This window comes from Netta rufina (genome assembly GCF_964035555.1).
Source record: "Netta rufina genome assembly, chromosome: 8".
Lineage (NCBI taxonomy): Eukaryota > Metazoa > Chordata > Aves > Anseriformes > Anatidae > Netta > Netta rufina.
The window spans coordinates 30,410,021-30,427,347 of NC_140131.1; the positions used below are offsets into that span (position 1 = coordinate 30,410,021).

The window sequence follows — 17,327 nt, forward strand, 5'->3', positions numbered from 1 at the left end:
ACTCTGACATTTGGAAGTCATCAAATGAGACAGTATAATGTCAGCTTGATATTTTTCACACTATGAAAATATCAGCTTCATGTCAAAGATCTAAATTCCATCTTAATGTAATAAATTTTCTTGTATTCGCAGACTAGTGAAAATGCTAAATATTTAAATTTGAAATGAACTTCTACAGTTACAATCTGGCCTTCATATTCCATTATTATTAAATTGGAAGTCAAGATCTATTTTCTCACTTTTTTTTTTTTCTTCAAACATTGAAACATTGTAGTGTTTGATAGAAAAACATCAGCTATATTCATGTCTCTAAATGGCTGCTTTCCCATCAACACATGGCAAATAAAGTTCAAAAAAAATCTCACTTTTTAGAGTTAACCTATATTAAAATACCTCCAGCATCCTGACATAAATACCGCTGATACCAGTATTTTCCACTTTGTCTGACAAAGCAAACAGAATGCAACCTTTCATAGATCAATAAGATTATTCTCCCCAGTGTTATTTGCAGAAGTGGTATCTTTTCCTTTCCGATTACAATAATTATGACCCCCCAATCAATCACATGTTGCATCGACAGCCAGAAGTGATTAGATATAAAAGTGTGCATTTAGACCTGTTCTCCCCTAAACTGAGTGGTGAATAACAGAGTAGACAGACATTTGAAAAAAAATATTGATTTGGACCATGCATCTATATATACTTTTGCCATCATTTCCATGCCAGCCAACCTCCTGTCCCAGCTACCACAACTATATGCGGTCCTAAAAGTATGTACTATAGAAGGCATTAAAGGACCACTAAAAAGAGTCTAAAATCACTTCAGTTGCCTATTCAAGGGTCAGAGAGCAAACAGTATTGAGGATCCCATAACCACGGCATGAGTGTGATGGCTAAACTGATGATACTGCTGGGAAAGGGAGAGCTGGGGGACAGTGTTTCTGCAAAGCTCATTAAAAATCCATCCATTAAGATCAAATTTGCCTGCTTACCCCTAAGTTTTGTGCTGATTCTTTACAGAACAGCCAGTAGTTTCACCTAGAATAGATGCTGCTGCTTCCAAGACACGGATACTTTGGAAACTGATGTACCTCCAGGATTTGGTGCTGGGTCCAGGAACTTGCAAAGATTTTACCTGAATATGCTTACACAGGTGAGAACATCTAATGAATAAGCTCAGGGCTAACCTGCCTCCACAGGTACACACATACATAGGCATTTTTCTAAATTAGAAACATAACTAATTTGGAGAGTTTCATCTTCTATATGACAGCATTCTATAGCCCTATCAAATGAAATTTCAAGAATTCAAGAATAATACTCAAGTGACTAACATCATCTTTCGATTACTCTATGATAACGGTTTGTGGTGGTTATCAGGACAGAGTCAAATAATATATGCTTAACATATGCTATAATCCAAACCTTTTATCCAAAGGTAAGAACCTTTGGATAAAAAGAGAAATCACAAATTACCTTAATTCACCCAGCCTACTAATATATCATTTACAATTTATGCTCAGAAATTAGCAGTTTGGAAGATTCTATTTAACAGTTTGAAAGTAAGCATCGTAACAAAAAGCACTACAACAATGATACCTAAATGAAAATGTTTATTACAGAGTGTAATGAAAATACTATTTCAATTTAAACACCACTTAATACCTATCTCAGAGACATTAGGTGATGTGAACATTTTGATTAGGGAAAATCGTTTAGCCGCAAAATTTAATTCTCAAACTTTTTAAGGGAACATTGAATTTCTCCTTCACAATTTCTGTATGTATTAATTCATCTCTAAGTGCAATACAAATCACATCCATCTTTCAGTGTTGCTGTAGGACAGCTGCAGCTACTGTCCTCTGCTACACCGATGTTAACAGTTCTAATGCAGACAATGTTACCTTTACCATGTTCTTAACTAAGTTAAATAGCACTAATATTTCAGATACCTAAGAAACCAAGCCATTATTTCTCTAGTAACATCAGTAAGTGTTATCTCAGTGGTGTCAGTTTTCCCAAAAGTGGCTTGTACAAAAATTGCCAATAGAAAGCAACATAAAAACTTGCAAAAATCACTCAAAATGACCTAAAAGGTGAAAGCTGAAAGAAGGCAGAAGGAGAAGCAACCCCTCTAGTTGTGATAAAACATGAAGTGATGTTGTTCCTCAGTATTCTCAATTATGATGAGTAGAAAAGTTTTTGTTTGTTTGTTTTTTGGCCCAAAGCAGTTTTTTTTTGTTTTGTTTTGTGTTTTATTGTCGTTGTTGAAATAAATTCATTTAACTTAAAATTTACTTTCCAAATAAAACTGCCAAAAAATGAATCATTTCTTCTGAAGTAAAATTCAGCATTTTCATGACATTTTGCTCTTTACTTTTTGAAAATTAGAGTTAATAAATTCTCATTGATATCTTTAAAAAGGCTTCTCCAATTTGAGAGACAAATATATATATATTGCTTTTCCATTTAATATTTTAGAAGGAAATTTTTCAAGGATTTGTGGTCTAGCAGTGTTTTTGAAGGCCCTTGCATTTATCCTCTATTAATCACACCGCTTCAAGTCAATTCCCTAAGACACTTAATCTTTTGGCAGATAGAAACTCATTTTGAAAGTCTACTAATGATCAATTAAAGCTTTAGCTATCTCTGTAGACAGAAGGTTTATGGGGTTGTGGTCTTCAGAAGCTGAAGGCGAGAGCAGCAGCATGTTAGAAAAACTGCTAAAATTTGTTGTAGTTACCACAGAATTGGCAAAATATTAGAAAACAAAAATCATGACTTAGTCCTTGATTTTCTTTTTACTAGCTACACTGAAAAGAAATGTGATGGTTTCTATTTTCTAAGACAGATTATGGTCCAAGCTGCAATGTCAACAGAGGAAACAGTGTATTATTTTATTTTTTTCAATGAGGCCTAAAAACAGTACCAATGCTTCCAATACTTAGATATTATCCTTTGAAAATTGAATTAATTCAGAGTCCAGTCATAAACATGCATGCATGCTGCAAAGATGCAGTCATGTCTTGTGAGTAGCCCTCAACAGCATGAGTGGGACTGTTCAGGAGGGTAAATGTCATATCCTTTCATACATGTATGTGTTCAAGGCCACACAACTAGATTTGGAGTCAGGACTAGTACTCTACCCACAAGTTTCTGCACAGTTTGACATACAAGTATTAAGACTAAATAGAAGCATCTGTCACATTCATGAAAGAATTTCAGGTTCTTTCTCTAGGAGCTTGACAAGCCATTTTTTCTTGAAGATGCACATAAAAGTGATTCATCATCTAACACAAATAGGAAAGGATGCTTTTTACAAAATGACGTATCTAGTGTGACCATAGATTCTTACTAACAATGCCAAAAGAATCAATGCTTACTTGACTCACTGCATATAGATCTTTGCCTGCAATTTACCTTGAACAAAGTTAAGACAGTGTAATAAATGGAATGCGTTTTCTTTCACTGAGAGTAAAAATGCATGCTGAAGTTGCCTACTAAGTTTGTTTAAAAGTAGTCAGGTTCTGAACTTCTTTCAGCCTAACTGTGACTGGGAGCTTGACAGTGCTCAAATATGCCATGTGAGGGCCTGATCAGGACACTTCACTTTTTTTCATCATTTTTCATTTATTTTTTTCTTATCAATGCTACATACCTTTCTATACTTACATAGGAGGGATATAGATATATGTATTTTTACTTGCACACACACAATTACCTTTTAGCAACCCTAGATAATAGTTTTACAGTGAAACCATCCCCCAAAGGGTAAAACTTACAATTTAAATCACTGTTTTCTAAGTTTTATATTTGAATTCTAATCACACTGACACCTATCTTAGAAATAGTGAATTGCCAACATCATGCAGAAGGTAACCCAAACCTAAAAAGGAAAAATTGCATGTTTATTTCATTAAGTCTTAGAAAAGTCTTGTAGAAAGTATTTAATTTATATTCCAATGATTACTAAAAAAAAAAAAAAAAAAATTGAATTCCTCTCTTCTCAAGTTAGCTAGACTCAGGATGAAAATAATTGTCATATGCTCTTATTCTGAAATCTGCTGGTTTGGTTGGGTATTACTTGAATTAGTCCTTTTTTCTTTTTTTCTGTCTTCTAAGTGTATGAGCAGTACATATTCAAAGATGTGTTGTAACAGACTGTAAGAATTCTTATGTAATACATACAAGAGCTTATATTAATAATTCTTAAAGCTAGAAATATATACCAAATACCAACGTTAAGAAAAGTATATTTATTTGATTCTCCTTTTTGTTTGAATGACAAAGAACTGCATTTTATTAATAGTTGAATGAATTCCAGAACAGTAGAATGAATTAAAACAGAACAATTTTGAATCTAGGAAACTGGGAACATAACCAAAGATAGTAAACTCATGAAGTGGCATAAGACATGTTTTATCAGATTTAGCAATTAAAGTCTTCGTAACACACTTAATGTCAAGCTTCCGAAATCAACAGTACAGGCTAGTTAGTTTGAAGCTTCTAAAGCACTCCCTCCATTGTTGTACCTTCTCCATACTTATTTGTGAGAAATACAGAATCAGAATTCCACATATATTGTTACCAAATGCATACACAGAAACAACAAATAATCAAAAAAAAAATCAAAAAGCTGTGGCCCTCAGTCTTTGCTGTTAGAACTGAGAGGAACATCTCTTTTATCAGATACAATGCTTCATACAAGCTCACACACTCCTCGTATCTAGTATATATATTGCCTCCTCAGATTAAAGGTTACTTTTTTTCTCCAAGCTATTTTTGATTTATATATATATGGTTCACTGAAAAAGAGGGAAAAGGAATGTGGAAAAGTGGAAATGGGTAAGAATGAGGGTTACGTTTTTTTAGCATTTTTGACTTCTGGTTAAGATTTATTTCTACCTTGAAGGACTGTGGCCTCTGAAGTAGGAGCCATTTGTCTTTGTTGGTACTACAAAGTATGGTGGCTTCCCTGAATAGTTTTCCTAAATGGGAAGAGCTACTTTACTGAAATACTAAAAATAAAATAAAATAAAATAAAAAGGCTTCTATTTTCAGTTAAAAATAGCTACTTTCAGAAAATTATTGTACAGCTGGTTCCTCCCAATTAAAAGTTTTGAAGTTTCATGAAGAAACTCTGACTTGAGAAGCTACAACATAATACTTGGTTATTCCTTCTATTCCCAAGTGTTTTGCAGGGAGGTCTCATTCTCAACAGTAGCGTATGATGAAAGGGAGGAATAAAGCTATTACACTGGAAGACTTAAAAAAAAAAAAAGTTAGTTTCCCTTATTAAGCACAAACATCAATCATATTTAAGCTTCACAGCATTAACATGCATAAGTCTTAGAAAACACTCAAATCATTCTTATTTTCTCGCACTTCAGATATCCTTTTAGCCAAATTATCTATACATCTGTAATATGCCTCACTATAATCACCATGCAGAAACATGACTACACAGTCATACACGGTTGTGCGACTCTGCATTATATATATAAAAACCACTACTCTATAGTTGATGAAACTAAGATACAAAATCCAGATGCAATACATGAAACATTCTTTAAATATAGCTTCTGTCTTGACATAATAAAGACAAAAATACTTAAGCACACTAAAATTTTCTTACATCATAAAACAAACCCTTTAAATACTCAAATAAATATCCAGTAAAGATCAACCTTATCCCCTTTCAGATTGTTGAAAAACCAACTGATACACTACTTTCCTGCCTCTAAATCACCTGTTCAAGATAAATTGCAAATTAAAGCATGAGTATATTCTCCACGTTTTCAACACACCTTTAAAAATACTCATACTGTATTTCTTTTAACAGACTAGATCTGACTGAAATTTTCTGAGAAAACATGTTTGAACAGGCAAAGCGCTCATGTAAAAACCATTATGTAGTCTTCTATAGTTAAACTATGCAGTTTGTAACACCAAATCTTTTATGCTTTATCATCTGAGTACATAAATAGTGTAACTACGTGAAACCATTCATGAAATTTCCAGTTTTCACTATTTTTCAAGTAATACTCAAAACTCCAGTCAGAACCAGAAACCTCATGTGTTTGGCACAGCACTGGAGGCATGAAATTAAAGAAAGTTTACACAGTATCTGTGACAAAAAAAAAAAATCCCAACTCTTAAGAAAATTAAGATACATCTTTTTACTACTGTAACTTTATTATTTAATTCAAAATATATCATAGAGTACTGGTGTGCTTTACAAGGCATTTCCCCATACCCCCGTCACCCATAACATCCCCCCCAAAGAACAGTGGTGATGATGAAAATCACAGTTGGAGTCAACTTCTATTTCAAGTCCTACTGTCCACTTATTCGCATTCTCAGAAGACAGTGGTTTCCTTTCTGATTACACACAGCAGGAGCAGCGTAGTAGTTATGACGTCCACCGCCACCAAGCTACCTTCATTCTGTCCCATACAGCTGAGAGAGAATCAAATGCAGGCCGAACATCCAGGATAGTGAACTGGTAGTTTTTATCTACTGCTCCGCCATCATAGTAATCAATAACGTATCGCACTTCTTTTCCACATCGGTCAACAATCCAATCATGTCTGTCGAAGGGAAGTTCATATCTGGAAGACAGATAATAGACAGTGCAGACAGTTTAATGTGTAGATGGTATGAAACTGGGAGAGGGAGTGGAAGTTGTATTTAAGAGAATTTATTTATCCAGATCCTGGTATAAGATCCCTCACTACTACATTAATCTTCTGGTAATTATAACTTGCAATTTCATTCACATAATATCTTTAAATTACTTCTACACTATGTTTTCAGACATGTCTCCCTACTCTCCCACCTCACCAGAAGTCCTACTTTCATGCCCACATACCCCATCCACGAACGTATTCTGGCTCTTGGTGAGTACTCCTTTGCTTTGCCTCCGAACCGCATCAGTGATGGTCCACATGGACATTCCCTACAAACCCAATTAGAACAGAGAAAATGGTTTTTACCTTTAAAAAACAAGGTCTTATTTTAAGTGTTTAAACCATGACAATAATTTATTTTAGTAAAAGAAAAATGGAATAGGAGAAATAGCAACAGTAAAAAATTGGTTACAGTGATCTAAGCCAGCTATTTTTTATGGTTTGAAAAGTCCCCAGTTTTTGACAGCATTTAGTGATAAAGTACTTTTGACATGCTCCACACCACTGTTCTAACTCATCAACAGAGTAGTTATCCACAAATCTAATCCACAAATTTAATGGATTAGAGAATAGAAAACGATTAAAGAACAAAAAAAAAAACCATAATCCAAACCACTCTGCAACGAAGGTCATAGAATTTCAGAAAACAATTTATACATACATCACGTTTAACTAGTCTGCATCTTCTAGGAACAGGGACTATACTGACCTAGAAACTGATGCAGTTTAAGAATCACCAGTATAAAACATTTACATCCCTCACCTTTTTCATAACAAAGAGGGAAATTAAGTAGTCCCCAAATAACCATATGCAGTAAGAAGCTTTACTTCTCCAAATCCACATTACATACACACCATCGAAAGGCTGATCAGTTTTGTCACCATAATTATTTAGTTCTAGTCAAGCTCTTCTGAATAACCTTCCTACCTGGCAATAAAAATGGGGGATCCTACAAGATCATGATTTTTAAGATTTATCAGCACCAGAATATATTCACAAAAACTAGAAAGGCATCCTAATTCCAAGGAGTACAAAAGCAAAAGCTAAACCAAAGGACTCGCTTTTCATTTCATATGTACGTACACTGCATGAAGAGCTTCCCACTTCAAAATCTCTTTCCAAGCTTGCTCGTTATTTTGATTGTGAATCTTAATGATGTTAGTCATGTCTTCACTTGTTATGTCATCATCTTTCCACCTCCACCTAAAAATAAGAATTTGAAAACAATTTACAACTGAGTAATTCCTCCACTTTCCTCATTTTATCTGATGGGCTTTTGAACCAAGAGATTTAAGGGTTTATGCAAAGACAGAGCTAGAACGCTAACTGCTGGCTCATCGCTGAAGCATCTTGAGAACCAGTTCATTTTCTGTGTAAATGCATAGTTGTCAACGTTATCATCACAGAGATACACAAATTGTAGTCAATAGATTAACAAAAAGTCAAAGTCAACAGCTCTTCTGGATCAGAAAGTTATCAGAATGTACAAACAATGCAATGACCAGTTAGATCTTGCCTACACTTAAGTTTTGTATAGACAGAAAATATCTAGTAGTCAATTTTTATTTTCAATTTTTTTTAGCAATTTTACATAGTCAAAATAAAAGTTCTTGGATTCATAGAACTGACAGTTTATAGGATTAGCCTGAAACCAAATGCATTTGAAAGCAGGCGGTCATACAAAGTTTTTCCAAACCTATGCATTGAACAATTTCTGAGCTAGTGGCAGTTGCCTGACATTCTCTACCATCTTGCAGATCACCAAAGAGATTGTGGCCTTTGAGACCCGCTCACCCTTTATTTTAAAGCTGTTTATAAAAATGGTTATTTTTAGAAACTCAAGTTAATTGTTTGCTGCTTGGAGTATGCTGCCACAAACTCTTAAATATTACTGATGAATAACAACTAATGATACTGTTTCATAAATCTCACATTACAGGCTCACGCAGATTTCATTTGGTAATTCTGTGTATTTACCCTTTTCTTAGCATGGCATTCCAAAACATTTGCTCTGAAGGATAGACCCATTTCTTGTCAGAATGTGCTCTAGGAATGGAAGATTCTTCTCTAACAGTTGACAATGGAAATGGCTGACCTGGGGATGGCAGCTGATTAGGAGGAGGCATCTAGAAAACAAGGAAAATCATATGAACATGAACAATGAACTAGAAAAAGGGTGTTTATTTTAGTGTTTGAAAAAAATTTAAGCATAATTAATCAGCTGCTACAAAGATCAAGAAGTTCAGCCTTTGTAAGTCCACTAAAGTTACCTCTCTTTTTTTTTTGTAAAACTCTTTCCACAATTTTGTCAACTGAAGACTAAAGGACACCATTTGTCTAAACTTCACCTTTCAAATCAGCAGTGCTTTTTTGTAAATCAGAGGAAATCTCGGAGAGACCTACATCAGAACTTACGCATACCGCTGTTACACAGAACCTGGAAACCACTAACGTAACATAAAAACCATGCATCCAACTAACAGATAGAAATATGTGACACGAAATACCTACAAACTGGAAAAACACCTTTTATCAAACCAACGTAACTTTGAAGAAGAGAATGTTAAATAAAATCTAACATGTTTTTATACAAATATTTGGATATACAGTCAGAAAAAGCAAATTAAAAATGAAAAAATAACATTAATTACCAGTTTCCATCTTCACAGCAACACTTTTTACATTTTGGGGATAACATTTCAGGAGAAACAAGACTGAAGAAAACATGTGAACTAAGTGAAAGTTACCATATTGCTAGGATCTATGTCATCATTCCCTTGAGATGCACCAGACTTCACCGGGCATGCTACGTATTCATACGCTCTTTCTTGATGTGCAGGAACATCATCTGTGCTCTCAGTCCTATGCTCAGGAGTCTTCATGTGCATTGGACAACCTGAAAGACAGGAAAAAAACAGTTTGTGTTTTGCTACAAAATGAAGCCTCCAAGATGTGACAGGACACGGGAAACAGTTCATTGAATGCTAATGTAAATATTAAGCTGGTATTTCACTTTTTCTTTTTGAACTTTATTACAGTTTCCAACTTCTTCTATTTTAGAACCCAACACCATGTTAAGATCCAAGCTCCTTACACAGCCCTTGAATGCTTATATCCTGCTCTGTGCTGGACCCTACACTGAGCTGTCTGTGGCCAGAATTTCCACAGCAACATTAATACACCGTGTGTTCATTTTGTCAACAAAGCGCTGATTTCTCCTTATACTGACATTTATCTTATCTCACCCTCCTGCTGCCCTTTCCCAGATGCATGTTCTCCAGCGACAACCACCTGCTCCCAGCAACCATCCACAGTGACCTGCGCATTGTCCTGGGGGTCTGCAGCACGGCAAACAGGCGCAACCCACAGGTTCTCTGACTTCTTTCTATGGTCACCTGGCTTCTTTTTATGAATGGCTACTTGCAAACTACTTGCAAGGGAGGGGAACGACTCAAGTTTTTGTCGTAGAAGAAATATTGAGAGAAACATTTGTCAGCGCTCAGTGTGAGAAGTTAGTTTTGTTTCAGCTCCAAGCGCAATTACCGCTCTTTGTCTCCTGGTGCATGGGGCACTCCGCAGGTGGCGACGCCGCCTGGCGCAGCTTGGCCGGCTCAGCGGGCGGCTGGCCTGCAGCAGCCGGGGAGGAGGCGGACAGACCCATGGCCCCTGCAGCGAGCTCCTGAGGCAGACAAAAACCAAACACCCGTACAGCGAACACAGCGCGGCCACAAAGCCCCGCGCCCCGCCGTGCCCGCGGGCAAGGTCAGGCCCGGCCCAGCCCCAGCCCCAGCCCCAGCCCCAGCCCCCGCCGCCCGGCCGCCCCCCGCTCCGCTCCGCTCCCGCCGCCGCCTCACGGCCCCGAGAGCCGCCGCCGCCGCCGCCTTGCCTCAGCCCGGCCCGGCCCGGCCCGGCCCGGCCCCGCCGCAGCGCTCCCCTCACGGCCCCGACACCGGGGCCTGCCGCGGGCCCGCTCCGCGCCTGCGCCCAGCTGAGGGCCGCCGCCGCCGCCCGCCCGCCGCGAGGCCCCGCGGACCGGGCCGGGCCGGGCCGGGCCGCCTGAGCGGGGCCGCTCCCTGCCCGCGCCGCTCCCCGGCCCCACGCACACCCCGGCGGCGGGCAGCGGCACGGGGCGGGAGGCGCCTCGCACCCGCAGCGCCGCCGGAGCCCGGACAGGCGGAGCCGAGGCCACCCCGCGCCTGAGGGCTTCGCGAGCCGTTGCTACGGCCGCGCCCGGTGTTCCAAGCGCCGCAATTAGCACAGAAACGGGTCGTGGCCACACCGCGCGGGTGAAAAGCTCCGTCAGATACCCGCCCTTTCACTCCTTCTTGCGCTTTTGTGGCCTACTCTGTCAGAGGAAGCTGTTTCCAGGCTGCCTTTCTGCACCCCGGAATTCACTACCAAAGCATAGCGAGAGCCTGGCACCGTGTCTGTCACGGAGTTGCTACATGGCTTCAAAAACATTATTCTCTATGAGTTTTGGCTTTGCTGAAGCCTCTCCGTAACAGCTGTGCAAACAGCACTGAACTAGATTTCGGTCTTCCCGTGCTGCACTTCACGAGGCAGCTGAATAAGAGCCTCTTGTAGGCTAAGTGACATCTTTGATCCCAAACATTGCAGGTTAGGGGCAGAAGGACTCTGCCATAGAGCACATTTCTCTACAGACTTCCACTTCTCTCGAAGTACAGTGTGCCGTTGACAGCAGTAGGTCGCTGTCTCCCCAGTTTCCAGCATCACACTCAACCAGGATCACAACCTCCATGAGGCACACACTCTCTTCAAGTATATTACACTGCGGACTCAACTTCAGAAAAGCAGAGCAAAACCAGAAAATACAACAGAAGTCCACCATCTACAAAATTAGATATCCACAGTGAAGATTTAAGAAAATAAAATAATAATAATAATAAACTAATTCAGAATATAAGTACTGAAAACAAAAGAAAGCTTTCAGCAAGAACACAAAAGAGTGAAAAAAAAAAAAAAAAGAAAAAAAAAAAACATGAGGGAGAAAATGAAGAGCAACTATGCCCCAAAACATTACACAGAAGTGGATACACAATACACTTTCTGTATCTTAGGAGAGGTTTCTCAGACTTCAAGCTAGATTTGTTGAATTTTTCAAGTTAAGAATGGCTCAGAAAAAGGCATTCCTTGTTCCCAGCCACGTTTAGTCCTTCCTTTCTACCATTCAGTGGTAAAAGCCATCCGGTGCCAAACTCAGGCCTCCCACCAAGCCCCCATTGTCTGTTCTCAAGCAGTTGGAAATCTGACCTATATAGCATCTGACCCCAAATAAGGTTTCCAGATATTCCCAGCCTGAGTCACTTCCAGACAGATCGACTGGTTAATGAGTAATTTTCTACAGTAACAGTGCAAGATTAGTACTCTGAAAAATATAATTTACAAATGGCACAAAATCCCCCTTAGAATACGAGAGGGGAAAAAAAAAATAATTAAAAATCACTGCACTGCTTTGTATCTTCTTCTAGTAACTTAACCGCTGCATAATACACCTGAAAGCTTAGAGAAACACAAGCAATTCTTGTGTTTGGAAGTCAATGGCTAAGATATAAATCAGCAACTTCCTCCGAACATGCTAAGAGAAAGCTCCAAGCTTTACTATGCAATTAATGGTTCGTAGGCACACGTATAGAATCTAGAACTGCCATACTAAGGAGCTTAAGTGCCTGTATTAGTATTCAGGAAAGGACTGTGCAATGCATCACATCTATAATACGCACATGACGGTAGCCCTTTATCCCAACAGCCTGCGGAAAAGTGGTTTACATCCTGAAACGTGGTACTACAGTACAGTACAATACAACTATACTACCTGATATAAACATAACTTTTTCCTCAATACACAACATAATTTCAAGTTACGTTCCTGGCCCCAGTGAGGTCCTACACAGAATTTCACCCTTCAGAAGTCCAGCCAGCCTGGCTCAGAGCTCATACTCACTCCCCACATTCTTCTAGAGAAATGAAGATGCAGCACACAGTTTCATGATACTCTGATGAGCCAGCTGCTTCTGAACCCAACGTAAATTGTCCTTTTATAATGCGTTTATTATTATAGGTACATAAGCTACTACCATATTAAGAAAGAAAAAAATCACAAAATAAGAAACTGTTTTTTTCATTTATTATGAAGTACCAATACCTTGCATACAACATGCAATTTATTGCTCATTGACATTATTGCATATATCAAAGGAAAAAAAAAAAAACAGCCAATTTAACCTCATGCGAGCTCCTAAATTGTTCAAACAAAATAAAGAAGTGCTCTACAATATCACTGAAATGCAAACAAAAATTCAGAACTTTTATAGTAAGAAGTAAATTTAAACCCTTAATATTTCATCATTCACTTTACTACAACTGATTACATTTATAATCAACCTTCAGAATTATTATATTGCATTTTTTTTAAGTTTTTGTGCAGTGATAAGGATTGCTACTACAATCAGGCCACATTACTATTTTAATTTAATAATGTGATCCTAATATTTTGTGACAGTATTAGTCTTTACTGCAAACCAGATTGTCATGACCTTCCAGAAATGAGTCCAGCAGAATTTTCACTCTTCATCCTTGCTGTGTATAACTTAGCTATACCATGTTTATCAAATTTCTTTTTAGACACAAGATTATATATACGTTTTTTGAATTACAGACTCTATTACTCATGATTAAATCATAACTCATTTGTTCTCAACAGATTGTAATTTGTTTTTGTATCAGCTTAACTGTGCTTACATGTTAAATTATTCTCCATATATAGGTATCCATTGATATTAAAGAAAACACTGTTTGGTACAAGCATGCTAGAAACCAACCCAGAATATTTGGATGTATGCATATTATGTGTATAAAATATATACCAGAGCTCATGATTAGCCCTTGTCCTCCTTCCCCCTACCATATGATGGATTTCTCCTGTGAATTCGGAATTGCGTTACAATAAACTAAACCAACACATTTCACATTGCATTCAAAATGTTATGCTCTGTATTAGAGCGTAATATTAATGTGTTGCTTTCAACCCAGCAAAAAATTTTTAAATACCCAAATTTAAGAACTTAGAAGACAATTTACATGCAACATGTTCCACTTGGGTGCAGATTCTCATATACTTAAATATTTATAGGCTCATAAAAGCATGTCCCGTCCACAAGACAATTTTTGACATCCCACACATAGATTAAAAATAAAGATACACTACAGAATATTTTATTTGCTTTTATATTTTCAATGACTAAGGAGTTATAAATAGCACACTGAATCATTATATGGTTGATGCCAAGGCATGCTGAACTCTTCATAAATCACTCCCTTAAAGACATTTCCATTACCTTACAACTAGATTAAAAATTTATGTACATTGTTATCATCAGATGCCCTCTCAGTGCAGGACACTACACGATGAAACTGATCTCAGAACTAGTTTTGACAAAATATTTCTTATACCAAAACAATACAAGTCATTCTTTGTAGCTACCTTCCATTCTTTACTGAGCTATAAAGTGCTTGGTTATTATAAATAGAGTAAGAATGCCAAAGGAGGTAGCTAGTAGAGATTTGTAATGGATAAGAAAACTTATCAAGTGTTAACCATCTAAAGGTATGATTTGATGCTTAATCCCAGAGCTCTAAACATCCCAAGCAGCACGTCTTTCCGTCTTTCTTTTTCTCTCCCATAAAAAGACCTTTCATCAAGTTGCTTTCAGAAAATCGTAGAACCTTCACCTGTCCAACAGAGATTTCACCTGGGTTTGGATGAATGTTAAGGTTCCTAAATATTGATCGTTATTTCCATTTGACTGGTGCCAGATCTCAGCAATGAAGAACTGTTTTTTCTCCAGATGTCAGATACATTCCGTATATAGAGACACCTTACAGAAACTCTGCCTTGTGAAGTTCCTTGTAACCGGTTAGTGAAATTGTACAGGAGGCTATTAAAAATAAGAAAGAGGGCTGCACACACTTTTTGAAGTCTTCTACATTTGCATTCATCATCTGACAATTCTAGTCACTCTCTACATGCTTTGTTGATGGCTTTCCCCAGCAGCGAACACTGCAACAGATCCTAAGCTGGAGTAATATTCAAGCAGCCCTTTATTTTCCTCTGAATGGCTCAGCAGAAGCATTACAAAACAATTTAACAAACTTCTCTATTAAATGCTCTTTCACAGAAAGCTTGTATGTACATATACACACACGAGTCCATGAAGTCCTCTTCATACAGCAATCAATAATTTATAAGCTATTTTATACAGCTCAAAAATAAATTTTAAAGTTTCATTTTGCTCTGCGTACAGAGATATAAAAACACCTAACCCTTTCTGCTACTTATCGTCCTACCATTGTCCCAGCAACAGCAGCAGGAAGACATCTGGACTCCTGCACTGTGCATTCTCAGTCTCCTCTGCCTCTCCTCTCTGAACTTGCTTGAGCATATTTGCTCACTTGTGTGAGCTTTACTTATAGGTTCACATTAATTTTACAGTATGACTAATCCTCTGCCATAATTTTTAATGTAAAGATGGAAGTAATTGTCTTCCAGACACTAATTAATTTGATTTTTAATAAATTTTAATACAAAATTTGGAATTGTTAAGAATTTATATAAAAGTCAGCTCCTCTCATTTTTCCTGCTCATAGAATATTTTTCATTATTCAATAGATTCTATTTTTTAAGCAATTAGGTTATGAAAGCATTGAGCTCACCCAAAATAGCATGTATTTATAGAGGTAGAGTAGGCTTCAGAGATGGAATTCGCATCACTGAAGTATGCATACAGATACCCATTAAGCATCCCTGTAGTGTAAGGCTCTCAACTTCATTGAAATCCACTAGAACACTCACCACGAAGATGAGTACTTGTAGTACATTTCCTCTCTGCAAGTTCTGCTTCCACAAATCAATTATAGAAGCAAAACCTGACCCACCATTCCCCTGTACTAGTTCTGAAAATGGTATTTATTCATCTTCTGATGAAAAGTAAAGCCATAAAAAGGGGGAACGTATTCCTGCACGTAGCCTTACTGGTACAAACAGACTCTTCCATGGTCACTGCGCTCATTTAATGTCACCTGGTATTGAAGAAGATTAAAAAAAAAAACAGGATTTTTGAATATTTTACAAGATTAATTCCTTCCATTCAATATGTCCATGGCAAAGAACCCTGGTGACATACTAAGGGTCTGCTTTGCAACGTAAATGTTAAAATAGAAGTTTTAAGCCACTAATAAAGTAATATTACATTCTAAAGATAGTGTTTATTACAATGCTACTAATCATGCACTTACTTTTTTGCATAAAAAAGAAAAGAGACAAGTTTGCAACATTAAGCGTTGTCAATATTTTAACAGTTTTTAACTAAGAAAGTGCAATTGAAAAATGGGTGCCAAGGCTATCTAATTTGCTGTATTATAAGCTTTTAACAGCAGGCAGCAGTGCCCTATGCTAATGTATTCATTACAGCACAACTCTGCAAACTGTTTACTACAGTCCCCACAATAAAAACAATAGTATTTAATATTGTTTGCCATTAGAAAGGTGCCTTCTGACACACAGTAGATGCATCAGAACGTAACCGTAATTCATTAAAATATCAAAATAGAAAATCAAAACCAAATGCACTGCAGAGTATTGTTTTAATTACACTAATTTTGTGCAGCATTTCAAAACATTGCATGTTCTAAAATAATTATCCCACTGCCCTTCCATTCTGTATTGTTGCCTAATGTGCATTATGCAGGGCTGTTGCTTTTTGTTGTTGTTTGTTTGTTTCCCAATCTAGTTTTAGCACAATCTTCTTATAGCTTGACTTTTTCCTATGATACACAAATCTAACTAGAATTGAAGAAAACCGACCATTTTAATGAATGTTCTACACCAAAAACAAAAAAATAAGATACTGAAATATTAAAGATGAATGCAAAGAAAAGACAAATTTGAAGTTTTCATGAGCTATCATCTTAAGAGCTGCTTCAGCTCATCTTCATTATCAATGTTTTTCATCCTACCTCCAGAATAAAATACAGATGCTTCTACCTTTGAACATATTCTCCAAGATGTTTGAACTTTATTAATTTGAAATTTATTTTAGAAAGGAACAAACTATTAAAACCAATGCCCTGATCTAGTGACCCTAACAGCACATGAAAAAGGTATTCCATTTATGCCTTTAAATCATAAAGGTAATACAAACAGAACGCTTGCACGTATCCTAGGCTTTGCATTAGGTACACCAAAACCACTATTTTAAAAGATACCAGGTTCTGCAAATGAACGTAAAGGGAGTCCACTTCTTTCAGCGAAATGGGTCACAGAATCAGTTCACAAAGACTACGAATTTATTGGTACCCAGATAAGGTTGCATTCATTCATTTAAAAATAAAAATTAAAAAAAAGGCAGCTTCATAAATTAATTGATAGTTTTCCCAAGGCATAAGCAGATTTTTGTTGACGGGTTTGTGAAGTATTATTAAAAACAGAACCCCCAAAATAGAGTTATTGGTGATCCTTGACATCTTCCTCAAGACAACAGTATTGGAAACAGTATGGGTAAACGCCCAGTGTGTGTGGGGGAAACAGGCAGAAAAAAGCAAGTATTATGCTACCCCAAACA

General features: G+C 37.3%; 1 protein-coding gene across 1 annotated transcript; it reads right to left on the minus strand.

The window, feature by feature from the left end:
- Positions 1 to 4,221: 4,221 nt before the first annotated feature.
- On the minus strand, positions 4,222 to 10,684 carry HCCS (holocytochrome c synthase). The gene is made up of 7 exons (XM_084290704.1): positions 10,577 to 10,684; positions 10,234 to 10,369; positions 9,438 to 9,586; positions 8,668 to 8,816; positions 7,774 to 7,893; positions 6,872 to 6,958; positions 4,222 to 6,611 (listed from the first exon to the last, which is right to left on the minus strand). Exons 2-7 carry the CDS (start codon positions 10,349 to 10,351, stop codon positions 6,413 to 6,415), a joined length of 822 nt encoding a protein of 273 aa, XP_084146830.1. The 5' UTR covers positions 10,352 to 10,369; positions 10,577 to 10,684; the 3' UTR covers positions 4,222 to 6,412.
- Between the last annotated feature and the right edge of the window lie 6,643 nt (positions 10,685 to 17,327).

Bases quoted from the DNA above. Each gene is read 5' to 3' on its own strand.
- HCCS (XM_084290704.1), bottom strand. From the start codon at position 10,351: ATGGGTCTGTCCGCCTCCTCCCCGGCTGCTGCAGGCCAGCCGCCCGCT. The intron at 9,587-10,233 runs GTAATTGCGCTT...CCTGTCTTTCAG, and splicing joins GCACCAGGAGACAAAGAGCG to GTTGTCCAATGCACATGAAG. The intron at 6,612-6,871 runs GTATGTGGGCAT...TCTGTCTTCCAG, and splicing joins AGAATACGTTCGTGGATGGG to ATATGAACTTCCCTTCGACA.